This window comes from Nothobranchius furzeri, chromosome 17, assembly GCF_043380555.1.
Source record: "Nothobranchius furzeri strain GRZ-AD chromosome 17, NfurGRZ-RIMD1, whole genome shotgun sequence".
Taxonomy (NCBI): domain Eukaryota; kingdom Metazoa; phylum Chordata; class Actinopteri; order Cyprinodontiformes; family Nothobranchiidae; genus Nothobranchius; species Nothobranchius furzeri.
The window spans coordinates 41,469,897-41,496,096 of NC_091757.1; the positions used below are offsets into that span (position 1 = coordinate 41,469,897).

Consider the following 26,200-nt stretch of genomic DNA (forward strand, 5'->3'; position numbering starts at 1 on the left):
TTACATCTTCTTGTAGATGTGGTGATGTGTTAATAATAAAGTCATGCATTATTCAAAAGCTGTAAAATTAACAAGCTGAAAGAACTTTACATGGTCTGCTGAGTGCATGTTGTGTTTCAGCATTTCTTGAATTATGCAGTAATTAGACGTTGGTCAGAATTGTGCAAACAAATTGATGCAACTTCAGCATTTAAACAGAAGCACTTTTTTTTACTCAGAAAACTTCTTTGTTCTGTTGTTTATTCTAAAATTGCAGCGTTTACTATGTAGACTTGCTTATATGCTCTATTTGTGTAATCTGAAGAGACATAAACCTTCAGCGTCTGCAACTTTTGTGAGCTTTTGGTACAGACCTGTTGTGTGTTTATGCAGAAAAGCCTCAGTTTGTTGCAGAGCGAAGCCACAAAAAGACTCAGAGGTTATAATTGGTCAGAGTTGGGTGTGTCAGTCTTATGAGCACTTACATACACATGCTTTCTTGGTGTGGAATAACTTCATTCTGCATGCATGTCTGTGGGTATTATTTCCCAGGTCTCCCTCCATCCTGTGAGGTGTTTAAGTGGGGATCAGGAGATCCTTCACCTCTACACAAACAGTCCATTCCTCACCCGGGGATCGCCTCTATTCACGCCTTCACCACTCCTTCTGGGATCAGTAAGCACAGATATCATCAAACTACGTTTATAGATGATTTCTTGTAGTTTTTTTCTAGTTATATTGACTACATTTACGTTTAAAGGTGTTGCACACTGAAAACCCATTTTTAATGAGTGTTTCTGATTATAATCAATCACTCTGAGTTTGTCATGCAGGCTGAACGTGAAAATAGTCTCCTACACCTATCTCCTGCATTAGCTTCTGATAGAAAATAGACGATGAAACAGATCTACGTAACACTGTCGCTTAACATTCATGGACTCACCCATCTTGACTCACGACAGGGAAGGTTGTTGTTGGTTTAGCGTCTAGGAAACAGCAGAGAACGTATCTGCTAGTAGTAGCTAACCGTTAGCATTAGCAACACACGGCAGAAGCACCTGATGTGTTATTTAAGGAGAAAAAACACCCACATTGCAGGTCAGTGGTAGAGTCATGTTGCTGTTGTCCAATCCAAGGTAATATCTCCAAATATCAGGAAATAAGATGCCAAAACCTGCTGTCTGAAGCTCAGCTGTGATGTGGGTCACTTCTAGTTCCTACAAAATGTGTGCCCCCACCCCGAGAATGACTTACAAGGCATTCATTCCTACTAGTGTCCACTGCAAATGTGTTGATTACACGAGTGTCCCACACCTTTAACTTTTTGTGAAGAAGTTTAATCCTCATTTACAAACTTAATTTCATCTTGTTTTCTGTTTTTGTAGCAAATGTGATGCTAGCCGGAGGAAATGGTTCATCCCTCTACTCCTGGAGGTCTGATATCAGCCTGTTCACCCTCATTCTCAGGGCGCCTCCTGCCCTTAGCTACGCCTCTTTCATGGTCCCATCCTTCAATGCCACGAAGGTCCTGTTGGCCTCTGCAAGGGAGAACAGCTCCACTGTTTATGAGTTCACTTCTGTCTCAAATCAATCTGATTTCATACCCAGGTATCCTGCAAATTTAAAAAGTCAAAGATGATGAGTTTTACCTAAAGAAAAGGTACAATTTTATACAAAACAAGACATAAATTCATGTTGTTTTGTTCTATTTCATCTCCTGATTTAGTGCTGGGTTGCTGAACTTTGCACCAGGTGACCGTGAGATGGAGTTAGCAGTGAACGTCATTGATGATGACATCCCAGAGTTGGAAGAATACTTCCAGGTCCGGCTGAAGAATCCTACAGGTGGAGCTGAGATTGGGTTTGGTGGTCAGGTGACAATTATTGTTCCAGTTAACGATGATGCCCACGGAGTTATCGGCTTTGCTGTGGTGAGCTAGTGAAATGGTTTTTTGTGTTAAGGTACAGGTCATTTAAGTGCTTAGCTCATGTGTAAATGTCTTTGCAGGATTCTAATTACGTGGAGGTGGAGGAGTTGGAACAAAACAATCAAATTTCTCTCCGTGTGGAGAGGAAGAGAGGGACTTTTGGCAGACTGATTGTTTACTGGGTAGCTAATGGAAGTTTGGCTGACATTGAACCCACCTCAGGAGTGGTGAGGAACCTTTGCTGTCCCATCAAACTCATGCAAAAACAATAAAAATATACCTGAACATTCTTTTTTTTTTTCAGACAAAAACATCTCAAATATGTGTTTCATTGTTACAGGTGACATTTTCTGAGGGCCAAACAGTAGCCATCATCTCATTAGCCGTGGTAGCAGATGGTATACCAGAGCTACGAGAGAGCGTCACAGTCAACCTTATGGGTGTCACTACTTTGGGGCTTCAAGACCCACAACAGGCTGCTGTCATCGACAAGAAACGAGCTCAGGCTCAGCTTATTATCTTACCAAATGGTTCCCCCTACGGTGTGTTTGGATGGCATCTGGACTCCCAGTTTACACAAACGCAGGAACCACTGAGTAAGTATTCAAATAAAACAAACAAATGCGTTATTTATTATTTAGTTCATTACCCCTAATCCCCTTTTTCTTGACCTGCAGGGACTCCAGTCAACGTGACTCTTTCCATCGTGAGGGAGCAGGGATCCTCGGGGGAGGTGGCGATCCATTACCAAACCAAGGCAGCCTTGTACCAACCCCCGTCCAATCAGGCCTCTGCAGGAGAGGACTACATTGCCAAAGATGACACCATTATCATGATAACCGGTGCCACTGTGGCCCTTGTCACTGTCATGGTCCTTCCAGTAAGGATGAATGATGTGTTGCGTAAAGTTTGCCATCATCAGCGAGTTGTTCTGTAAACTAATGCACTGGTGTGTGACTTTTAAGGACGATATCCCAGAGCTTGCGGAGAGTTTCCTGGTAAATATCACAGGAGTGGAACTGGTTGGAGGTTCTACTGGAGCTGGGCAGCCGAGTTTAAAGAGACCCGGGATGGAAGTAGCAGAGATCACCATCCAGGAGAACGACGATCCACGAGGGGTTCTGCAATTCAACGTTTCTGAGGTGAGAACGAAGGATCTGCTTATGAGTTTTAAGGATGGAAATTAATGAAGCAGCTTTGCGGCTGCTTGGGATACTTCATCTAAACAAAAGGGAGAAAACATGATTTATGTTTCAATGAATGTTACCGAGCAGGACGTCCCTGGAAGTGTGGTAGCTTATGAGATACCACCACCAGACAACGTCCTCCATCTGTCAGTGGTGCGACTTGCTGGTACAATTGGGCGGTTGGTTGTCTACTGGGAAGCTCTGCCGATCACTGCTGATCTCAACGACTTCAGCCCTGCATCAGGAAATGCCACCTTTCAAGAAGGACAGGTAAAGCTGGAATGTTTAATGTTTTTAACTATAAAAAAACCTAAATGAAATGTTAAATCTGAATGTTAATGTTAAACTTCATGAAATATATTTAGAAACAAGCCACAGTAGCCATCACCATCTTGGATGATGAAAAGGTGGAGATGTCGGAAACCTTTAGGGTGAATTTGATGCGTGTGATTGGTGGTGCTCGTCTTGGACAGATGACCTCTGTTAACGTCACCATCCCAGCCAATGATTCACCTCTTGGACGCTTTGGATTTCAGAACCTGGAGGTAAAATTCTGCTGTTGTCAATAATTATTCCCTTTATGTTGCACAACATTCAATCCTGCAAACATGATTTACATGAACTTGCGTGTTCTCTTTCAGGTTGTTGTCAGTGAACCAGAGTTTGTGAATGATCCTGCTGCCATAGCAAACCTAACAGTGCTTCGCAGTGCAGGAGGTCAGGGTGCAGTGACCCTAGTGTGGAGGGTGGAAGACCAGGCTCTGAAGGACCTTTCACCTCTTAATGGAACTCTTGTATTTACTGAGGTAAAATAGAACAAGTAGTGTAAGTATTTACATTTTTAAAAATAGTCCACCATGTAATATTTCTTTAATTTGCTTGCCTTTTGTTGCTTTTTTACAGACTGACACTGTTAAATCATTTGTAATCAGAGCCCTTGCTGATAATGTGCTGGAGGGAGATGAGCTTTTCACTGTACGTTTGTTTCCTGCTGACAGCGGTGCAGTCATCGACCCCTTGCACGGTTTGTAATAAACATGCTTCAAGGTGAATCAAATGGGATAACGTCCAGGATTTTCTTTGTAAGACATTCACTGGTTTTGATGACTGTCCTGCAGGTGTGGCCACCATCACCATCAAAGCAGACAAGGCTGCTCTGGGGATTGTTGGACTAGTGGAGTCGTCGAGGAACATCCTCCTTGGAGAACCTCAGGGAGCCTATAAAGGCATTTCCACCGTCAGGTGAGAGAAATGTCACACTGTCTCTATAAATACAATCAAACAAGAGTTCAGAGGGTCAGTAGAACTTAAAACCGCATTTGCCTTGTTGATGGTGTTGAATAAAAGCAGCTTGGGGTGTCTAATGTAGCATATTAAAGCACATTGGGGGGTTCTAGGACCCTAGAAGGCACTGTATCAAATATAAGTCATTTACCAAATACAAGCCATACCAAAAGTCTGTGCTATCTCTGACCTGCTTTCCTATTTAAATGAGTAACTTTGTAGAGGTGAGGGAGGAGCGGTTCGTTCTGAGAAAAGCTGGTTCAAAGGCATACAATACAACTTTATCACGTTTTAAGTCATCTTCCTGAGCCAGTACGTTCTAAAATGACCCTTTACGGGTTTAATGAAATGTCACTCAGACCCCACTGCCCCATGTGGCCAGAATGTCGCACTTGCAACTTCAGAGTTAGTGGTGGGGTCCCTGTTGGACTTAGTAAAGTGGGGCTAACATGCCTGGTGCAGCAGTCTGCTTCCAGGATAATTCCTGCTTTAGATCATGAACACAGCTGATTTGTTTGATTCAGTGATGAACCACTCTTGTAGAAACTAATGAAGGCTGAGGAGACGTTTCAGCTGTTAGATTAAGATGTCTCCTCGCTGTACATTTATCTTTTTAACAAGTTTTACTTTTGCTTTTACTAATGGACACTAGGGGGTGGTAAAATCAAGCATATTACTGCTACAAAGTAACTCTTTAGTAGTCATAAGCTTAGACGCTCCCCCTTCAATCTGCCTTTTCCAACCCACTTCAACATCAGCTATAAATAAACATTAGATGCATTAATGCTAACTGCAGAACACTGCTGGCCCAAGCTAATGCTAGCATCTTTGTTGGATGAGAGGAAAACAAAGAAAATTGAAGCACTCACATTCCAGAATGCATTAGGGCACGTACTTACTCGGCAAACCCCCGCTTACTATAGTTTCCAGAGTATAAGTCGCTCCGGAGTATAAGTCGCACCAGCCATAAAATGTATAATGAAGAAGAAAAAACACATATAAGTCGCACTGGACTATAAGTCACATTTTGGGGTGAATTTTATTATTTTTCTTACAAAATCTGAGACCAAGTATTTCACATTGCAAGACAAGTACCGGTAACAATAACAGAATAAACAACCGTGGCACAGCAGCGCACCTCGGTCTCCAGCAGAGGATGGCGGTGTTTCAAACCCTCCCAGCAGGGCAGAGGAGCTGAAACCTGGACCAGAGCCGGCCCGCAGCAGCGCGCAACGGTCTCCAGTGGGTGATGGCGGGGCAAGGGAGCTCCTTCCTGGTCCGGAGCCGGCCCGCAGCAGCGCGGTATACATAATTTGGTATATAATAAGTCACTTTGGTATATAAGTCGCAGGACCAGCCAGACTATGAAAAAAAGTGCCACTTATAGTCCGGAAAATACGGTCCTTCATTCCTCTCCACATCCCCTCCAAACACACAGAGTTTATAGCTTCAGGCAGGACTGTGAAGCCATCAGTGTAAACCAGCCAAACAACACGCAGATCACTTAATATTCATGCACTGGCTGAATGGGACGGGGAAAACCACCCCACTTTGTCTGGCCTCTTATTAGGGCTCCTGGGTTATTGTGAGCCCCACTAAACTTTCATATGCTATATAGACTAAAATAATTGTTTCCATTTGTAAACAAATCGCGGTTCCTTTAAAGATCCTGTTTTATTTCTGCTCTTCTTCAGCCTTGGACGAGGTCCAGGTGTTTTTGGAGAGGTGCGGGTCTACTGGAACATCACTCCTGCTGTGGCTTCTGAGTTTGAATCAATTTCTGGCATTGTGACCATGAGAGATGGACAGTCTGAGGCTAACATTACTCTGAAGGTGTGTAGTAAATATCTAGATGGAGTTCACAGAAATGTCAGCATGCCGTCTGTATCCGTGATCTGCAGGATGATTCGTACTGAATTTATTCTTTATGATGTTAGGTTCTAGATGATGAAGTCCCTGAAGAGCGCAGTGAGTACCAGCTCTCTCTGACCTCTGCCACACCAGGACTGGAGATAAGTCCCACAGCCAGGCATGCCAGGATCACCGTGGCAGCAAGTGACCAGCCTTATGGCCTTTTCTCTTTCGTCCAGCTTCAGCTCAGGGTTAAAGAGGAGGAGGGAACGGTGAGGTCATTAAAAGGCCATTAAATCGTTTGATGAAAACTGGAATATAATGTCCTTTTTTCCCCCTTTCAGGTCAATGTGATGGTGAACCGCTCCTTTGGCAGTCTGGGCCGCGTGTGGGTCACATATGAGACCTCGGGAGACACGGCCATCAGTGGAACGGACTTTGTTCAAGCTTCAGGCAGACTGCTGTTCACACCAGGCCAAACCTCACAACAAATCACACTGAGCATCCAGGACGACAGTCTCCCAGAAGGACCTGAAATGTTTTTTATCAACATCACTAAGGCTGAGCTGGTAAACCAGAGGTAATCAGAGGATTTATGAGTACCACATCTTTATTTTTTTTTTACAGTAGATTGTCCTGTTTACTTTGCTTTTCTTATGCTGTGTCTCCCTCATGTGGTCAGTGCTGTGGACTACACAGTGAGAGAGTTTGGCCTGCAGCTGGACCAGCCTCCAGCTATAGGCAACATCTCTTCTCTAGTGGTGGTTATCCAACAGAATGATAATGTGGAAGGTGTCCTGGACTTCAGGCAGGACTATCTTAACTTTACAGGTAAAATTTTAAAAGTCCTCATCTTCTAGGAGAAACAATTAAAAGTGCATACATGTGTCCTTGTGTTTGTTATCAGTGGAGGAGGATGTGGGAGCCTTATGGATCCCAGTGGTGAGGAGAGTGGGCTCATACGGACTCGTCTCTGCTCAGTTCATCTCAAGAGGCTTGAGTGCAACTCCTGATCTTGACTATGTCTTGAAAAACAATTCTGTGACATTCGTCAATGGTCAGACTATTAGCTACATTAATGTCACTATTATAGACGACCTGGACAGGTGAGAGGATAGGATTTTTTCTATTCATATATACCTTTTGAATTATCATTGAACATCTTCTTTATCTCCATCAATGTTGTGCCCTCTAGTGAGCCTGCGGAGACATTTGAGGTCCTACTTGTTGGAGCTAAGGGAGGAGCAGTTCTAGGATCTCAAAGTGTTGCTAGGGTAACCATCGGCAAGAGTGACTCTCCAAACGGGGTGGTCCACTTCGTTAATAAAAGTTTAATCACTGTGGCGAACCCTGATTCAACTTTAAAGCTCATGCTTGTTGTGGAGAGAGCAGGAGGCGTTTTGGGCAACGCGACGGTATGAAGGTTCCTGCAGAAGAAGAAAATCCTGTGATTCTCTATCAGAACTCACTAGCCTCGTCTTTCTTTTTGACAGGTTTCTTGGTTCATCCTCGGTCCCAACAGCAGAGAGCGCCTCCCTCCATCAAACACGGACATCAGAGAACCCGTGAATGGAACCTTCTTTTTTAAGGATGGAGAGGCGGGTACAGGAACCATAGAGCTGCGGATCCTCCCTCATGGAGAGGTGGAAGTAGAGGAGACATTTGTTATAGAGCTCAGCATTCTTTCAGGAGAGATGGATGTGGACCCTCATGCTGGTTCTGTAACACTTAAGGTTCCTACTGGACAATAATTTCATAGAAAGACAGATTAGCAAAAGTGATTGCAGATTACTTTAGCTCTCCTCTGTGTTTGTTCCTCAGATAGAGAAGTTTGGCGACCCGAATGGTATAGTCCAGTTTACCACTGATGCTCTTCGAGAACGTGTCATCAATGAGTCCACAGAGGCTGAAGGCCCACGTAACCTTTCTTTGTTGATTACACGCAGAGAAGGTGTCATGGGCAACATCACGGTAAGATTACATCAAACATTTACAGTATAATCTGTATTATGTATACCACTTAAATTGTTTACACAGCCATGTTTTACAGGTTCACTGGCAGGTACAGAGTGATTCGGATATCACAGGTGACTTTCTGGCCTCATCTGGCTCAGTGATGATCCCAGAAGGCCAAAGAGAGGCAGCAATAACTCTCAGCCTCATGCCTGATACTGTGCCAGAGCTGGAGGAGCTTTACATTCTCCAGCTCACATCAGTGGAGGGTGGAGCTACTCTGGATGCAAACCCAAACCTCACCAGAACCCACATAAGGTTTGTTATTTTAATCATTTTAAACAGCCTGGTGAATGGAGAATTTGTGACCAATTGTGCTTTGGTTCCTGTAGGGTTCCTGCTAATGATGATCCCCATGGTATGTTTTTCCTGAACCCCTTGCAACAGTCTGTGGTGGTGGTGGGTTCAGGGTCAATGGTCAGCAGAGCTCTGATTGTGAATGTGACTCGGCTTGCGGGGCTGTTTGGGAATGCTAGCGTGGGCTATAAGATCAGTGGAAGAGTGGATGAAGTGATGGACATCCAGGAGATCCTTGGAGGAAGGGCTGAAGGAAGGCTGCTCCTGATAGAAGGACAGAGCTTCAGTCAGATCACTTTACCCATCAACAGCCAGGTAAGGGAGGGAGGCGTTATGTTTGTTCTGTCATCATTGACTAGTTTGGTTCTTTCAAAATAAAAAAAGAAAAAAGAAAACTTGTCTTTTGAAGGACTTTAGCTTGCTTCACTTCTTGTCTTGTAGGCGTTTTTGCCAGTGGGTGTGAGCTTCTCAGCAGAGCTCACTGATGTTAGACTAGTCAGTGCTGTCCAAGGCTCTCCACCTCGCCTCCTTCCTGAGGCCGGCGTTGCTATGGTGACGGTACCAGAAGAAGCAGCCAGCTCAGAGGTGAATATTTCTTCTTTTAAATATTTATCTGTTTTTATTATTGCAGCAGCTGAAAGGCATTCAGAAAGCAGAGCATGTCAAATTTTACAACAAGAAATGTGCCAGAGCGAGGTATCGGCCCACGTTCTCTGGTATGGATTCAAAATGAAATGCACGTGTTTTCTTTAACTTGTTTGCTTAGTTTCTAACAGAAAACCATCAAACATTCAATAGTAAATTTATAAGAGAAGGAGAACATATACATTTAATGCAAAACTCCTCCGGCTTTTTTTAAACACTCCAAATGCATACAAAAAAAACCCTGTCTATTTTCTGTCAGTGTTTGGTTTTAGAAGACGAAGAGGAAGAAGAAAAAAATATCATTTCTATAGCACCTCTCAAGATAAAAATCATGAAGCGCTTCAGAAAAACAAAAAATGTAAAATTTAAAAAAGAATTCAGAAAAGGATTAAAAATATATTTAAAATAAGCAAAAATAGACAATTATGATTAAAAAATGTAAAGAAAGAGAGAGAGTGTGTTAATAGGAAACAGGGAAATCGGTGGATCCTGAGGAAGGTGAAGTAGGTAGAGAGAGCAGAAGAAGGAAAAGGGTGATGAAGGTTATTTAAAAGCCAGCTTGAACAGGTGAGTCTTCAGCTGCTTTTTGAAGGAGACCACTGAGTCCACTGATCTCAGGCTCAGGGGGAGAGAGTTCCAGAGTCTGGGGGCCACAGCAGCGAATGATCTGTTACCTTTGGTCTTTAGCCTGGTGCTGCACAACCAGTAGGCTTTGATCACTGGACCTCAGGGACCTGCTGGGGGTGTAGGGACTAAGAAGATCACCAATGTATAATGGTGCTTGTCCATGTAAGGCCCTTAGGACTTAGGACTTATGTGTCTAAAACAAACTGTTTCAAAAAGTTTAGAGATCAGAATAGAACCACCTCTCAAGTGCAGTGATCTCAAGTAGGAATGAATGCCTTGTAAGTCGTACCCTGGAAAAAAAAGACACTGATGCACCTGTTTCAGGAACTACAAATGAGCCACATTGGTGTTGAGCTTCAGACAGCAGGATTTGGGTTTTGTTTTCTGATATTTGGACATCTCTCTCTCTCTCTCTGATTGGCTAACACCAACTCTACAACTTACTCTGCTTGCTTTGCAACGTTGATGTTTTGCCTCCACTAATAATACAACCCTGGAGGAGTTCTGCTGTGCAGTAGAGTTAATGCTAATGGTTAGCTTTTACTAGCCAAGACACCCTGCTTTCACCTGATCGCTAAATCAACAACAGACTTCTATGTTTCAAGCCAAGATGGGTGAATGCCTATTGAATGTGATGTGTAAAGCAAGGTGATGGAAACATATTGCACAACGAAAGTGGAATCTTTCTTGTCAGCAATATTTGTTTACTCTGTAGTCATGTTTGACACAATCCTGGAGGAGTTCTGCTGTGTGGTGGAGTTGCTAATGCTAATGGTTAGCTTCTAGTAACTGAGATGTTCTCTGCTGTTTCCTGGATGTTAAACCAACAACAAGCTTTAAATTTTTCTTAAAACATTCAAAACTTAAACAAAAACATTTAATTATAAACTCTTGCAATTTATATTAGGCCTCTAACAATAAAATTAGCTAGATATGGTTTTTTAATGCCAACAAAAAACAATAACATATACAGTCATTTTACATGTTGACAGAAATGTTTAAATGGCTTTTTGCTTACTCGTGTTTGCAGGTTGGCTTTGCCTCACGAGCTCTGCAGGTTTCTATTGTAGAAACAGGGATGTGTGAGGCCAAGCTGACACGTACAGGTCTGTTTGGAGACATCATGGTTCAATGGAAAGCTGGTTTTCCTGCAGGACAGAGCCCACCTGGTTTCAAAGCTGGATCTATTGTCCCGAACTCAGGTTAGGGTTACTGAGTTGCTTAACAGTTACTGTATAACCGTTTTTAACAGAGTCCTGTTTCATTTATCCAGGCTCACTGACTCTGGTGCATGGAGAGAGGGATAAATCGATGTCTTTCATTGCTGTTCCTGATGCATTCGAGGCCACGTTCTCTGCTTTGCACCTCACTAATGCCACCTCCAGCACTGGGGCTGTCAGGCTCAGGTAGCTGTGATTTTAATCAGATGTGCCTGTGAACTCCTGATTACACCTCCTGACCTCTTCTTCTGTCTCTTTTTATCTGAACAGGTCAGGCTTTACAGTGGCAGAAGTGGAGCCACTGGGAATTTTCCAGTTTGCCCCTGATTCCCGACAGCTTGTCATTGCCGAGGACATTCAGACTATAACGCTTTACATTCAGAAGCTTTATGGTTCCCGAAGCAACACCACTCACCTGTCCTATAGGACGTCTGAAGGGAGTGCAGCAGCAGGGCAGGATTTTGTTGCGGTGCCAGACGGCCGTTTGGTTTTCGCCTCACCTCATCAAACAAACGCCTCATTTTTCCTTTCGGTTCTGGATGACTCCCTCTCAGAGCCCGACGAGTACTTTCATGTTAATTTAACTCATGTTCAGGTTCTTAATCCAGATTTAAACTGGGCCAAAACGCCTCCTCGACTCAACCCCCAGCACAGCGTTGCTACCGTCACCATCCTGGCCAGTGATGCAACTGGTGGAGTTTTGAGTATTGGACCTGAACTTGTCCAAGTACCAGAGGACCGAGACGAGGCAAGCCAGCAGGAGAGGAGGGTTACTTTACGTGTCCGCAGGTCTAATGATGTTTCAGGGGCTGTGAGCGTTCGGGTCCGAGCTTATGGAGGTCATTCTTTGTAAAGATAGTTTGTTTCTGACATATAAGTTTGTCTTTTTGCTCAAACTTGTGTCTCTGTTTGGTTTCACTCAGATGGAAGCACAACAGCTCCTCCTTTCATTCTCAAACCTTCTGGTACTCTTGCTAAAGAGCAGCAGGACTTCAGACTGGAGTCCACCGTAGTATCTCTGCAGGCTGGTGAGGAGGAGGCGGAAGTTGTCCTCATCATCCTGGATGACTTAGAGCCAGAGGGACAGGAAGTGTTCTTTATCTACCTCAGTAATCCAGAAGGAGGCGTGCAGATCACAGACAGTACCCAGCAGGGTTTTGGAGCGTTTGTCAAGATCACTATCCTTGGTAAATAAGAGAAAATATGTCTTTCTTCCTTTAATAATGTTTTGTTTCAAATGACGAAAACTGGCATTTTGCCTTGACAAGAGCAAACCGAAGGAATAAGCTAAAACATAATTTTAACAAATTATGAAAGTATAATTAAACGTAATAATTAATGTGTTCATATATGTGTTTTTATGGGTTTATGTTCTTACAATAAAAACAAAGAGTTTTAATTTATTTTAAAGAGCAGAAACAGTTTTTACGTGTTGTTTTTTAAATATAATCAGTCTCAGTTTAACAAGCAGACTAAACATGAAAATAGCCTTCTGCTCCTATTTCCTGCATTAGTTGCTGATAGAAAAAAGTCTAGACTAGAAAACTCTCCAATCAGAAAAGCCAGTCAGATCCAAGTCACACTGAAAATTAGCATTTATGGACTCACCCATCTTGCCTCATCACAGGGAAGGCTGTTGTTGGTTCAGCATCCAGGAAACAGCAAAGCACGTCTCAGCTAGTAGAAGCTAACCATTAGCATTAGCAGCTCCACAACACAGCAGAACTCCTTCAGGCTTGAATTATGTGCAAAGATAAATGCTGCAAAGCAAACAGTCAGCGGTGGAGTCACGTTGCTGTTAGCCAATCAGAGGCAAGATTTCTGAATATTAGGAAATAAGACTCCAAATCCTGTCATTGTCTGTTCATCTCTCCTCTGGATCACTTCTAGTTCCTGAAGCAGGAGTGCCAGAGCTTTTACCCTACAGAGATTGACTCACAAGCATTCAGTTATACCAGAAACTGCTGCAAATGTGTTGAAAAAACAATTGAACTTGGTTTTTAAATCACAATTTGAATGCTAAACACATTTGTAATACATTGTGTCCAGGAACATGTCATAATCACATTATTCCAGATTATATTAAATTGATCTTCAACAGATTTTTATGTGAAAAAGTGAAAAATAATTTTGTTTTAAGTTTGCATTTTAACCCTATTATTCTCACTTCTCTGTCAATCTTTTGCATGTGTTTGTTACAGGGAGTGATTACCAAAACGGGATTATAGGCTTTACCTTTAACTCCCTATTGGGCCAAGTTCTGGAGGAGGATTCAAAGAACAGAACTGCTCGGCTTTACCTGCAGAGACAAGAAAACAGGTAGAAAACATTTTTAACTCTTTGATTTCACTTATAGATAAAATGTGGCCAGAAATTGATCCCTCTTCTGCAGCCACCATAATCAGTTTTACTATTTGTGCACTTGTTCCATCCGCTCAGAGCTTTTGAGGATTTGCAAGTGTTCTGGAGGACAACCTTCAGCAAGGATTCTTTAAGTCTGGTGAACGATGGAGTGAACCTGACTATGCAGCTTGTGCAGACATCAGGATCAGCCATCTGTAGGAGAGGAGAGACAATCTGTGTCATCACTCTGGAGGTCATAGATGATCCGGTAATACCCAGCTAATGCATCAGATCACTGAATTAGCTTCATATTATTTGACCCCAAATAATAAATCTAGTGTAAAATGGTGAACTGAGTTAAAACCCACTGATATGCTTTCTTGTAGGTACCAGAGTATCAGGCATGGTTCTTGGTGGAGATTTATCAAGTGGGTGCTGGAGCTGCCATTAATGAGAGCACTCGATTTGCAAACGTCACGCTGGCGAAGAGCGACAACCCTGAAGGTGTGGTGTTCTTCGCGGTGGGTCATAGACTTCCCATCGCGACCCCGGTGACCACAAAGCTCAGCCTGCAGATCTACAGACAGGCGAGCACAGCTTCAGCCATGACGGTGCAATACCGCACTGTGGTAAGAAAAGACGTTTCACAAAACATACACATTTTTATTCATCCTCCTTTATTCTCTCACTGTGTTCCTGTGAGGTGAGGTTTTGTGGCATCTGCACTCTTTTTAACAGGTCCTTTCATCTCCTAATGGAGACAATGTTGAATAACAAAAGCTCTGGCTGCTCATGTTAAAGCTTTTACCACAAACATACTGTCAGCTTCACTCAGTAGAAACGGAATGTGTTGACTTATAGGTTCATGTTGCTGCTTTGAAGTCATGAAATCCTAAAACTGGATTTTTTCTTCCTGTAGGAGCTTCCCAGGGAAGAGATGGTGGGTCCCTACATAATCTGGCCAGCTAAATCAGGGATGGACTTTCCTAAACAGGAGGGCCAAGTAACCTTTGAAGTAGGGAGCCAAAAGACATCATTAGACATTTACCTGACTCCTGATTTGGCCTCGCCTTCACCCACACCAAAGCGCCTCCAGGTGCAGCTCTACAATCCCTCAGGAGGAGCCGGTGTTGATTCCCAGTTTGGACTGGCTAACGTGACCCTGGTGTCAGATGCAGCCAGTGAGGCCGTGTGGGGCCTGTTGGACCAGCTGCATCAGCCTCTTGACTCAGCTGTACTGAATCCTGTGCTGCAAGAGCTTAAGGCTAAATTAGCCTCAAGGTTCAGTCAAGAGCAGATGACTGGAATGCTTGAAGCTCTGGGAAAGGTGAGAGGATTACAACTCTGATTTATGAAAATGGGCCCCTGATCGAACTAAAATATAATGATAATGTGTAAATGTAAATATGGTTTATTTGGGATTCTCTAATCAAGGCAGGAAGGAAAGAAGCCATAATAGATGACGATGATGGATCTGTGGTAGATGCATGACTGGTGTTTTTCTGTGTGGTTCCGCTTCTCCAGGTTCTTGCAGAGGCTGAGAAGGTCCCTTTACAAGACAGCAGCAGGAATTTGACCTATGACCTGTTGTGCGCTTTAGCCAATCCCAGTCGCGATGACACCCTAGGCCTCAGTCACCTTGCTGAGGTGGCGGAGCGGTTTGCGTTCTCCCTCCTCGCACACAGCCAATGTCAGATGTAAGAACAAAAGTTTAAATCAAGTAAAGATAAATAAAATGTAAGCAGTTCTATCCCATTCATGGTTTTATTAGTTTTTAATTTTTTTATTTTATTTGTATGATTCCACCAGCTTGAGTGCCATCCATGATTCGTGTCCATTTCTGGTCATCTCTTCCTTCCGATGGTACCCCACGCAAATTAACGGGCACAAATTCAGAGGCCAGAATTCAGACTTCTTCCAGCTTCCTGACAGGCTGCTGCCGGTGCCAGCAGCCTCTACGCCAGACTGCAGGAACCTCAGCGGGATCCAGATGACCGAGTTTAGAACCGAACATTGGTTCCTTAATGATTCAGCCTCAGCTCTCAGTGGAAAGGTTCATGTAGAAACATTATTTCATTACACAGCAGGTGGCAGTATTGTCCTTGCATAAAAAGTTTTCTTTTTTTTCAGAGACCATGTAGGTGAACTCTCCTTTGCTGCCTGTTATGTTTTTTTAGGTTTTCTCAGTCAGTCTCCAGGAGAGGGGGTCACGACCCCTAGAAGATGGTAATGAGGTGATTTATCGCATCCACTCCTCCGGTCAGCAAATTAAACCCGGAGAGTCCGTGTGCCTTCTGTGGAATCAGACCACTGCAAGGTTAATGCACTGAAACACACCTTATCAGGGGGTTATTTTTGAAATGCATGTCTGCACAGTTCTGACTGAGATTCTTTGGGAGTCTTTTGCCACAAAGCACCAAAATTATACAAAAGTCTGATTTTCTGGAGCTGATGGCATTTAGAGATTTCTACTTCTCCCCTGGTATCTGCAGAATCGTTTATCTCCAGATGGTTTAGACACAAATCCCAATCAGTAACAAACGGCCTGTTTTTGATAGAGCATCTTTTAGAGTCCTAAAACCCCCCAAACATCAAAATCAGTCATTCACCCATGCACACCCACATTCATCACCGGTGGTGATTAAAGATTAAAATCCCATTAGTCGGCATACTCTGGTAAAAATTGTTCTCTGCACTTGAGCCATCCCCTAGGGGCGCGGTGAGCTGCGCTCGAGAACCATTTGGAACTCCAATCCAACCCCTTAATGCTGTGTCAAGGGGGGATGCATTGGGTCCCATCTTTTAAGAATCTTTGGTGTGACCCAACTATGGATTTGAACCCACGATCTCCCAGTCTCAGGGCGGACACTCATACCCTAACCCTAAGCCACTGAGCTGATGAACTACAATAAAGCCGCAGCTGCCCTGGGGTACACTGAGGCGAGGCTGTCCAGCACTGGCGCTGTTGGTCCCTCTGAGTATTTGTGAGCAAGTTTTGGTTTTTCAGCCTTAGTCCCTCAGAATTTACAGTTTTTCTTGGAAAAAGGAATACAGTTTAAGAATGGCAGCAACTGGCTGAATTTCCAGGAAATGTTAGCAAACATTAGACAGAGGGGTGGGGCACGATTAAAACCTGATTTTTTTCTTAACTTAAATGAGTTAAAATAAGCAAAATGCAAAAGAGGAAAAAGCTTTGACTTTCAGTTTTATGTAAATCATTGCTGAAGCTGGATTATTCCATTTAGATGCTTTTTACTTGTAAGGCCTGACTCGAGCTGAGCTGAACCGGAGCGAGAGTTTGGGATGTAGCGTGTTTGTAAACCGAAGCACGGAGTGACTGACACCGGGCAGGTTGACACGGGGTTTGTTCTAGGAGTCAAACCATATAATGACTGGAGAGCACGGCGGCTCCAAAAGGTAACAAGCTGACTTACTTTGAGTCGGCAGGGTGAGTAGCATGGGCTGATCTGGTCAGAACGGGTTGAGTGATCAGGTTGGATCTGGTCGGAACTCGGAGCACAGTTCGGTTAGAACGATGACTGAGTGGTTTGGCGTTGAGATGTACTTCCTTATGTAGATGTGGCGGGTGACGTGGGCCGGAAGACTGGCACTGGGAATGCTGGGTAGTGGAGTTCGGTTGGCCTGAGTGAGTGTGTGGTCCTCCCCCGGAGGATGTCGAGGGTTGTGAAGGAGGCAGCGTGACAGGACCCCCCACCGGAGGGACGGCCCCAGAAGTCCGAGATGAGCGAGGGGTCCATGATTGCACTCGTCAGCTCCCAGGAGCGTTCCTCCGGGCCGTAATCCGCCCAATCCACTAGGTACTGCCAACCTCTGCCACAGCGACGGGCGTCCAGCAGGCGCCGCACATTGAAAAGCCCATCCTCGCCAACCCCTCGAGGCGGAGGCTCGGGATCCGGAGGAGGAGCGAGGAGAGAAGTCCGTACTGGTCTTAGCTGGGACACATGGAAGACGGGATGGACTTTGAGAGGCCTGGGCTGGCGGATACGATACGCCACCGGGTTAATGACCCTCTCCACAGGGTAGGGCCCCAAAAATCGTGGAGTGAGCTTCCGGGAGCCAGCGGGTAGGCGCATGTTCCGGGTAGACACCCATACCTTGTCGCCAGGTTGAAAAGTTGGCCCAGTCCGGTGGCGACGTTTGTGCTGGCGAGAGTATTCTGTGTTAGCTCGCTTGATGGCTGCCCGAGCACGGACCCAGGCGAGTTGGCAACGCCGGACCAGGGTCTGGGCAGCGGGGACCTCAGTCTCATGTTCCTGCTGGTGGAAGAGAGGGGGCTGGTATCCATAAACTAACTCAAATGGGGAGAGACCAGTGGCCGAGGAGACGTGGAGATTGTGGGACATCTCCGCCCACAAGAGGTATTTGGGCCAAGTGGTTGGTTGGGACAAGGCAAAGCAGCGGATGTACCGACCAAGTTGCTGATTTGCACGCTCAGTCTGCCCATTAGTTTGGGGGTGGTAGCCAGAGGAGAGGCTACTACTGGCACCAACCAGCCGACAGAAGGCCTTCCAGAATCTTGACATAAACTGGGGTCCCTGATCTGAGACAATGACCTGGGGAAACCCATGGAGGCGCACCACCTGCTCCAGGAGGATTTCGGCCATCTGCTTGGCTGTGGGCAGGCCAGGAAGAGCCACTAGGTGGACCGCCTTTGAGAATCTGTCCACGATGGTTAGGATGGCCTCGAGCTGGATGACAGGAGGTAACCCCGTGACAAAGTCTAGGCCGATGTGGGACCATGGTCGGTGTGGAATTGGGAGAGGTTGTAGATCTCCAGTCGGGGGTTGGTTTGGGGTCTTGGAGCGGGCGCAAGTGGGACAGGCGGCCATGTATTCTTGGACATCTTTGGCCATAGAGGGCCACCATAGCGCATGTTGTAGGAACTGGAAGGTTCGGGTCTCCCCTTGGTGACCAGCCAGGCGGGATGCATGCCCCCAGGCCAGGGCTTCAGAGCGGCAGGTGGAAGGCACATAAAGCCGGTCGGAAGGCGCATCGGCAGGTGCGGGATCGGTGGGCAAGGCAGCCCGTATGGCGTCCTCTACTGGCCAGTGGAGAGCTGCGATAAACTTCTGGGCTAGGAGAATGGGTGGCGGTTCCCTGACGGGTGCAGATTGGGTGTAACGGCGGGAAAGGGTGTCAGCCTTCAGATTCTTTGAACCAGGGTGGTAGGCCAGGTCGAAGTGAAGTGATTCAAAAAACAGTGCCCAGCGGGCCTGACGGGGATTGAGTTGTCGAGCGTTCTGGATGTGGATGAGGTTCTGGTGCTCCGTCCAAATGGTAAATGGGTCCGATGTACCCAACAACCACTGCCGCCATTCCTCCAAGGCCCATTTAATGGCCAGGAGCTCCCTGTCGCCTACCCCGTAATTACTTTGGGTTGGAGAGAATTTACAGGAAAAGTAGGCACAGGGATGAATCTTAGAGTCAGGACCGCGTTGGGACAGGACCGCCCCTGCTCCCACCTCAGAAGCGTCCACCTCCACTACAAAAGGTCTTGTTGGATCCGGATATACGAGGATGGGAGCAGTGGTGACGCGGTGGACCAGGGTGTGGAAAGCCTGTGTGGCCTCAGGAGTTAGACGGAATGGGCGGGTCTGGTCTGACAATCTGGTTAGGGCAGTGAGAGGAGCCGCGATGGAGCTGAAACCACGTATAAAGCGGCGATAGAAATTCGAGAAGCCCAGGAAGCTCTGAAGCTGTTTCAGGGAAGTGAGTATCGGCCACTGGGCCACAGCCTGGACTTTCTGGGGGTCCACTGAGAACCCCTGAGATGAGACAACGAACCCCAGGAAGGAAATGGTCTCCTGATGAAAAGCACATTTCTCTAGCTTACAGTAGAGCCAGTTTTCCATCAACCAGGAAAGCACTGCTCGGACGTGTGTGACGTGCTCCGCCAGGGTTCGGGAATAAATCAATATGTCATCGAGATAAACGAAAACCCATCTGCCCAACTTGTCCCTCAGGACATCCGTGATCAGGCGTTAGAAAACTGCGGGGCTGTTGCATAGGCCAAAAGGCATCACTACGTATTCCCAGTGGCCTGTCGGGGTGATAAAGGTGGTCTTCCACTCGTTGCCTTGCTTTATCCTGACTAGATTGTAAGCACTGCGCAGGTCCAACTTGGTGAAGATGGTGGACTGGGACACTACGTCCAGGGCGGTAGTCATCAAAGGCAAGGGGTGACGATCTCGGACCGTGATCTTATTTAAACTCCGATAGTCAATGCAGGGTCAAAGACCCCCTTCCTTCTTCTTCATGAAGAAGAACCCCGCGGCTCCTGGCAAGGTGGAAGGGCAGATGAACCCATGTTGAAGAGCGTTGGCGATATAGGCATCCATGGCCTGAGTCTCTGCTGGGGACAGGGAGTACAAGCGGCCCCGTGGTGGAACAGAACCGGGCAGGAGTTTTATCTCCAGGTCATAAGGGCGGTGAGGAGGCAAGACGGTGGTAGGACTCTGAAAAAACCTGAGCCAGGTCATGATAACAGGAGGGGAACTGTGAACTATCGACATCCTCAGGAACTGGGTGGCCAGGCTCTGAGTCGGTTTGAGGAGGTCGATGAGAATGGCAGGCAGCACCCCAGGTAAGCACTCGGCCAGACAACCAGGAGATCTGGGGATTATGGCGCAGGAACCATGAGTGACCCAGGATCAGGGGGGACAAAGGAGCTGTCACAATGAGGAACCGGAGAGTCTCGGAGTGGGGAAGTATGTCCAAGCGGAGACCAACCGTCTGTTGGCGGATTGGATAGGGTCTGATAGGGGTTCCATCCACGGAGGTGACGGGAATGGTCTGGCAGAGGGAGGACAGGGGAACCTGAAGTCGAGAGGCTAGATCTTGATCCATGAAGCAGTCGGCTGGTCTGGAGTCCAGGAGTGCCTCCAGCTCGTCGGGTCCCTGGGGAAGATGAAGAGTGACTGTGAGCAAGGTGCGGGTCGAGGGGGCTCCGGTTACTCCAAGTAGGACCCCTCTGCTGCTGCCTACTTGGAGTCTGCGTTTCCCGGCCGGAGGGGACAGATGATACACTGATGGCCAGGAGCACCACAGTAGGTGCACAGCCCCTCCCTAAAGCGTCTCTCTCTCTCTCCTGGGTTCAGGTGTCCCAGCTGCATGGGTTCGTCAGGGGACAAACTGACTGGGCGAGGATGGGCTGGTGCTGAGGTCGTCGTTACAGGCGGTTCAGCGGGTTGACGGGTAAAAAGACGCAGGTCCATCCGAAGAGCGAGGTCAGCCGCCTCGTCCAGGGTCTCTGGGGTCTCCCTCCCTATCATCCCGTCTCGGATACGCGGGGAGAGCCCCTCAAGGTAGACTGCTTTCAGGGCATCATCCCCCCATTGCAGTTTGGCAGCCGTGGTTCGGAACCGGGATGTGTACTGGGCTACAGTCTGACTCCCCTGTCGGAGATGAAGGAGTTGGGCCTCCGTCGATATCTCGCCGCTGGGGGGAACAAAAGCCCTCCTCAGTTCGGCCACAAAAACATCATAGTCTTTGCAGGCCTCCGATTTCTTGTTATACAGGGCTGCGGCCCACTCCTGAGCTTGGCCAGTGAGGAGGGAGGTGAACAGCGCCACGCGGGAGCGGGCTGTGGCATAGCGGTGGGGCTGACATTCGAAAGTCATGGCGAGTGTGGCTAACATTCCCTCAGGGGAGCCGTGCGTACCGTCCCACTTCTCCGGGAGGCTGAGGATCGGTAACTCCCGTTCTCTGCAGGTCTGCTGCTGCTGCTGCGCAGAGGAAAGCTGGAGAACTACTGTGGCTATGGACTCCACCTTGTCAGCTAGGCGTCCCACAGTAGCTCCCATCTGGATCACCTGCGATCGCAGGGACTCAAGCTCCACCGGGTCAATATTAGACTCAGTCATCCTATAAGGCCTGACTCGAGCTGAGCTGAACCGGAGCGAGAGTTCGGGATGTAGCGTGTTTGTAAACCCAAGGGCGGAGTGACTGACGCTGGGCAGGTTGACACGCAGTTTGTTCTAGGAGTCAAACCGTATAATGACTGGAGAGCACGGCGGCTCCAAAAGGTAACAAGCTGACTTACTTTGAGTCGGCAGGGTGAGTAGCACGGGCTGATCTGGTCAGAACGGGCTGAGTGATCGGGTTGGATCTGGTCAGAACTCGGAGCACAGTTCGGTTAGAACGATGACTGAGTGGTTTGGCGTTGAGCTGTACTTCCTTATGTAGATGTGGCGGGTGACGTGGGCCGGAAGACTGGCACTGGGAATGCTGGGTAGTGGAGTTCGGTTGGCCTGAGTGAGTGTGTGGTCCTCCCCCGGAGGATGTCGAGGGTTGTGAAGGAGGCAGCGTGACATTACTGCTGCAAATCTAAAAGATGCGTTGACTTACTTCATTTCAAACCCTTTGAGTCAAAGTGTTTTTTGCCTTCAGGCTCACAAAAAGCACACAAACACCTCAAATTTCGTTCTAACCGATCCTCTTCTGAGACTGTAACAGGCTTTTTCTTTAAGCTTTTAAAAGTTGAAAGAAGAAGCTTTTCTTTTTCACAATGCCTCTCAAGATAAAAATCACAAGAACAAATAAAAAAAATGATTTAAAAATATTGTAATAAAATTTGGTGACATTTTTTGTTTAAAAAATGTAAAGTAATAAAACAATAAGAAAAAGGTAATCACGGGGTCCAGGGTAGGACAGCATTGGTAGAAACAGCAGCATGAAGAGAAGCTAGTGAGGAAGAATCAACCGAAGGTCACGCAAAAGCCAGCCTGTTTGTCATCTTTACTCCTCACCAGGTGATTAAAAACCGAAGGGCGAAAGTCCAAGTTCAGCCTCCCCGTGGCCATGAGAGTTTTATCTCTGTTTTTATATCTTCACATTAACTCGGCTGTGCTCTGACTTCAGGGCATTTCTGGGGCATGGAATAGGTCTTGGCTGGAACACTCTGTTACAAGTTAAGATTTGGCAGGTTTAGTTTGGACGGTGCAGTAATCTAGAGAGTAAAACATAAAAGAGAAAGACAGTGTCACACAAGGAGAATAAAAGGGCAGAAAACTGTGTCTTTTAATTGTCTCACCCTGTTTTTTCTCCTTTGCTTTAGCTGGTCATCTGATGGTCAGTACTGCAGGGTGGTGAGGGAAAGTGGGGATTTTGTGGAATGTGCATGCTCCCACTTATCCATCTATGCAGCCCATGTGCAGTTTGCGTTGCTTGCGTCTTACAACGAGGCCTTCTACACATCAGGATTTATTTGTATCTCAGGTACAAAAACACCACGTCCTTCCATCATTTGGGTGATTGAATGAAGTCATTTGGTTCATTTATTAATAAAACCATCTGATTCCCCTTCCGCAGGGTTTGCATTGGCCATCATTTCCCACGTGTTGTGCTCTCGTTTCCCCATGTTTGCTGCCAAACTGCTCACCCACATGATGGTGGCCTGCCTTGGAACTCAGGTAACATGTTTTTTAGGAGCTGCTTTTCTTGCAAACTTGGGATATTGTTTTTTAACCAGCTTTAATCTTAAGATCAATGAGGGAGTTTCTGTCTTTGTGATCTGAGAATGAATAAGTCATCTCCTGTTGATGCACATTAGAAACATGAACAAACCTGCAGCTTAAAACATGTGTTTCCAAACTATTAAGGATGTTTTACAGAATGCACAATAGCCTTTATTTCTTTACATAATTTAATTTAAGGTGCAAACACACACACACACACACATGCACCAAACAAAGCTCCTCGTCCATCTCTTTGGCCTGCTGGACCTGTCACTCTTATTTTCTCGGAAATGTGCATGGATGTGAACACACGCCATCAGATGTCTTTGGTTGCGTAGTTTTGCGTGCTGCTACGTCCTGACAACACAACCATGCCCACCACCACCACCACCCCCGTCCTTCTTGTACCCGTGCTAATTAAAAACGCAAGCTGTCTTATAACCATAGAGTGAGATAAATATGTAGTGGCCCCTGATCATGTGTGTTTGTGTGCGACTGAGTGCGGGACGGGTAATTTTCCACTGATTATCCGCCCTGTCTCTCTTTGAATGACAAACACAGGTGGTTTCTAAGGCCGATCTTTAGGGCTAGCTAACTCAGACTTGACCTGTTTATGGCCCAGGCAGAGCCCGTGAACCTGAAATGGTTTTGGATGGAAATTTCCATCCTGTTCTCCTCCCTCATTGGTTCTCCATTGTACTTTAAGAATTTCTCACTGCAAATATTGTAAGGAGTGAGTGATGCAGCTGTATGACTGAGGTTTCTGGCACTAAGTTGAATTTGAAGACTCACACATGAAGGTCAAACGTTGAATTTAGAGATGATGATGGACTGTGTGCAGGATCTGCAGCTTGCACTCATTATACGCTTCATCTTAGAAGTGAAAGAAAAAGAAAACATGGTTTAACAAATATTCAGAGTTGGGAGCCAAGTTCTTGGGTTCCTCCACTCACTGTTTTTTAACCTTTTAAAAGATTACAGGGTAATTTTTCAATCTCTGAGGCTGAAGGTGAAAATAGTCTTTTAGGTTATCTTGATTTCCTGCACGAGCTGTTGAAAGAAAGTAAACGGAGAAACGCTCGGCTCAGAAAACGCCAGTCAGATTTACGTCACACTGAAAACTAGCATTTATGGACTTATCCATCTTGGCTCACGACAGGGACAGCTGTTGTTGCTGTGTCATGTTACTGTTATCCAATCAGAGTCGAGATTTTTGGATAATGACAATAATAAAGAGTAAGACTCCCAAGTCATGCCGTTTTCTGCTCCCCTCTCCTCCAGCCACCTTCTACTTCCTGAAACAGGAGCGCGAGGCATTGATTTATACAATAGATCACAGTAGATGTATTGAATCAGTGAGTTAAAGCTTTAAAATTATCTCATGCATTATTTTTTTAAAGTGAGCTTTTTTTAAGATAAAAATTATATAAGAATCAGATTCCTTTCATTGTACCTTCTCATCAGAGTGAACACAAACTTAGAAGATGAACAAATGAGATTGGTGTTTACAGTGAATGAATAAATAGATGAATATTTATTTTAAAATTATGGTAAAACTGAGATTTATTAAATTGGGAGGCTAACTAGAGACCAAAATCCCATTGTATTAAGTTGACAAAAGCTCTGATCGGTGTTTTGTTCAGTTTTCTGATGACATATCTATAAATATACATCTGCTCGCCTCCACTGTAGAAACTTCCAGATACACTAATACTTTCATATTCACAAACCAAAACAGTTATGTTTCGTAGGACACTCAAGAGTCTGCCTGCAGTACTGCTGGAACTGTGGCAGCACATGCCCAGTCTGAATAAACTGAGAGACTATAGACATGATGAACTTTGTTCTATTGTTTGCATGTTTGGGTTCATAAACAAGCAGAAGGTTCTGTAAATTTCCTGGTAAAGATGTAATTAGTGACAGGATGTCTCCTGAACTTGTTGATGCGTCACCATAGCAACCAACACACAGCCAGGACAGGAATTAGTCACCGACTCTGCTGTCTGTGTGGGGATATGTGAAATGTTAAACTTTGAAAGCAGGTGGAAGACCTTAAGAAGGTGAAGAGTTTTAATTCAATTTGTCAAGTCTTGAATAATAAAATCACATTTACATGGCTATCTTTCTTTATCACCTCTATTCCAAGTTACACAGACGTGGACACAATTTTTGGTCCCCTTTGGTCAATAAAATAGCCACAATGGTCACAGAACTAACTTGAATCTGACAAAAGTAATAATAAATAAAAAGTGTATTAAATTTAACCAGTGAAAGTCAGACATTGCTTTTCAACCATGCTTCTATGGAAATATTTAAAAAAAATAAACCAACCAAAGGCTCAGGCCTGTTCCATGAGCAAGGGGTTACAAGAGAACATCTGTAGGTCATGTTTTGTTGTAACTTCATGAAATAAAGAGTTAAAAGAAAGTGAGGAAGAAGAGTACTATAGAGAGCTAATGTGACATCAATGTATGTATAGTGTGTATTGTGGGAAAATCAAAAATGACTAACTTTGCTGCTGTGTTAGGCTGGGAGAAACTGATGGTGCGCTCTAATGTTTAACTTCATTTCTTTGTGTATTCCTCCTGGCCATCACGAGCCACAACTCTCACTTAGTCGGGCGTTCAGGCTCATATATACAACAACAAAAGCCATAAATGCGTGTAAACGTGCGACGAACAGAATCTTTCAATCCCAAGCTCACCCCACCATCATCCTCATTCCAGCCACCTGATATACACAGGATTGTGCAGACGCAAATAACCTTGGACACCCGTGCACCGCATCACCAAGTGTGCATAAGTCAGTGACATTGACACTAGGGATGCACCAATTGGGCCGATACCAGCATCGGTATTGGTAAAAGAACTGATGCCAGGAGCCGATACCAATGCAGTTGCTTGAAAGTGGCTTCACTGTAACTTGTCATTTCTGTTCACCTAATATCTTAGTTTTGTGATCATTTCTATTAATATATTTTATTTTGTATCTACCTCACAGTCTTTTCCTGTTGAAAGCAGAGAAGAAAATAAAACCTGTATTTCAATTCATTGAATTTTTTGTGTGGTAGAAGTATCGGTATCTGCGAGTACTCAGATCCAAGTATCGGTATCAGTTTAGACAAAAGTGGTATCGGTGCATCCCTAAGTGAAACATACTTGTTTGGCTCCTACAATTGTGGCGGGAAAATATTTACTCCCATTTTGAATTAACCATATAATTTGTAAAGTTGACTTCAGTTCCACCAGCCACACCCAGACCTGTAGAGAAAAAAAAAACTTCTGACAACATTAGTTGGCTAAAAGATCTCCAGAAGGTTGTCAGTTGTTGCCGCCATTATTAGCCCAACC

At 45.4% G+C, this 26,200-nt stretch overlaps 1 protein-coding gene across 2 annotated transcripts in view; it reads left to right on the forward strand.

Annotated features, from left to right (window-relative positions):
- The window catches only part of adgrv1 (adhesion G protein-coupled receptor V1), a 135,091-nt gene that overhangs the window by 58,189 nt on the left and 50,702 nt on the right, over window positions 1–26,200 (forward strand). For both annotated transcript variants that reach the window (XM_054731434.2, XM_015972410.3), the window contains 36 exons: window positions 532–654; window positions 1,365–1,587; window positions 1,706–1,910; window positions 1,988–2,134; window positions 2,248–2,503; window positions 2,585–2,787; window positions 2,873–3,049; window positions 3,182–3,364; window positions 3,460–3,639; window positions 3,736–3,900; window positions 3,998–4,118; window positions 4,213–4,336; window positions 6,073–6,211; window positions 6,316–6,501; window positions 6,574–6,809; window positions 6,912–7,060; window positions 7,137–7,335; window positions 7,425–7,644; window positions 7,723–7,962; window positions 8,051–8,200; window positions 8,280–8,500; window positions 8,575–8,854; window positions 8,981–9,124; window positions 10,842–11,013; window positions 11,085–11,217; window positions 11,302–11,870; window positions 11,955–12,218; window positions 13,233–13,350; window positions 13,471–13,642; window positions 13,761–14,003; window positions 14,294–14,701; window positions 14,899–15,071; window positions 15,184–15,427; window positions 15,552–15,691; window positions 22,451–22,611; window positions 22,705–22,805. In XM_054731434.2, coding sequence (XP_054587409.2) covers window positions 532–654; window positions 1,365–1,587; window positions 1,706–1,910; window positions 1,988–2,134; window positions 2,248–2,503; window positions 2,585–2,787; window positions 2,873–3,049; window positions 3,182–3,364; window positions 3,460–3,639; window positions 3,736–3,900; window positions 3,998–4,118; window positions 4,213–4,336; window positions 6,073–6,211; window positions 6,316–6,501; window positions 6,574–6,809; window positions 6,912–7,060; window positions 7,137–7,335; window positions 7,425–7,644; window positions 7,723–7,962; window positions 8,051–8,200; window positions 8,280–8,500; window positions 8,575–8,854; window positions 8,981–9,124; window positions 10,842–11,013; window positions 11,085–11,217; window positions 11,302–11,870; window positions 11,955–12,218; window positions 13,233–13,350; window positions 13,471–13,642; window positions 13,761–14,003; window positions 14,294–14,701; window positions 14,899–15,071; window positions 15,184–15,427; window positions 15,552–15,691; window positions 22,451–22,611; window positions 22,705–22,805 — 7,169 coding nt within the window. The remainder of the gene's footprint in view (window positions 1–531; window positions 655–1,364; window positions 1,588–1,705; window positions 1,911–1,987; window positions 2,135–2,247; window positions 2,504–2,584; window positions 2,788–2,872; window positions 3,050–3,181; window positions 3,365–3,459; window positions 3,640–3,735; window positions 3,901–3,997; window positions 4,119–4,212; window positions 4,337–6,072; window positions 6,212–6,315; window positions 6,502–6,573; window positions 6,810–6,911; window positions 7,061–7,136; window positions 7,336–7,424; window positions 7,645–7,722; window positions 7,963–8,050; window positions 8,201–8,279; window positions 8,501–8,574; window positions 8,855–8,980; window positions 9,125–10,841; window positions 11,014–11,084; window positions 11,218–11,301; window positions 11,871–11,954; window positions 12,219–13,232; window positions 13,351–13,470; window positions 13,643–13,760; window positions 14,004–14,293; window positions 14,702–14,898; window positions 15,072–15,183; window positions 15,428–15,551; window positions 15,692–22,450; window positions 22,612–22,704; window positions 22,806–26,200) is intronic.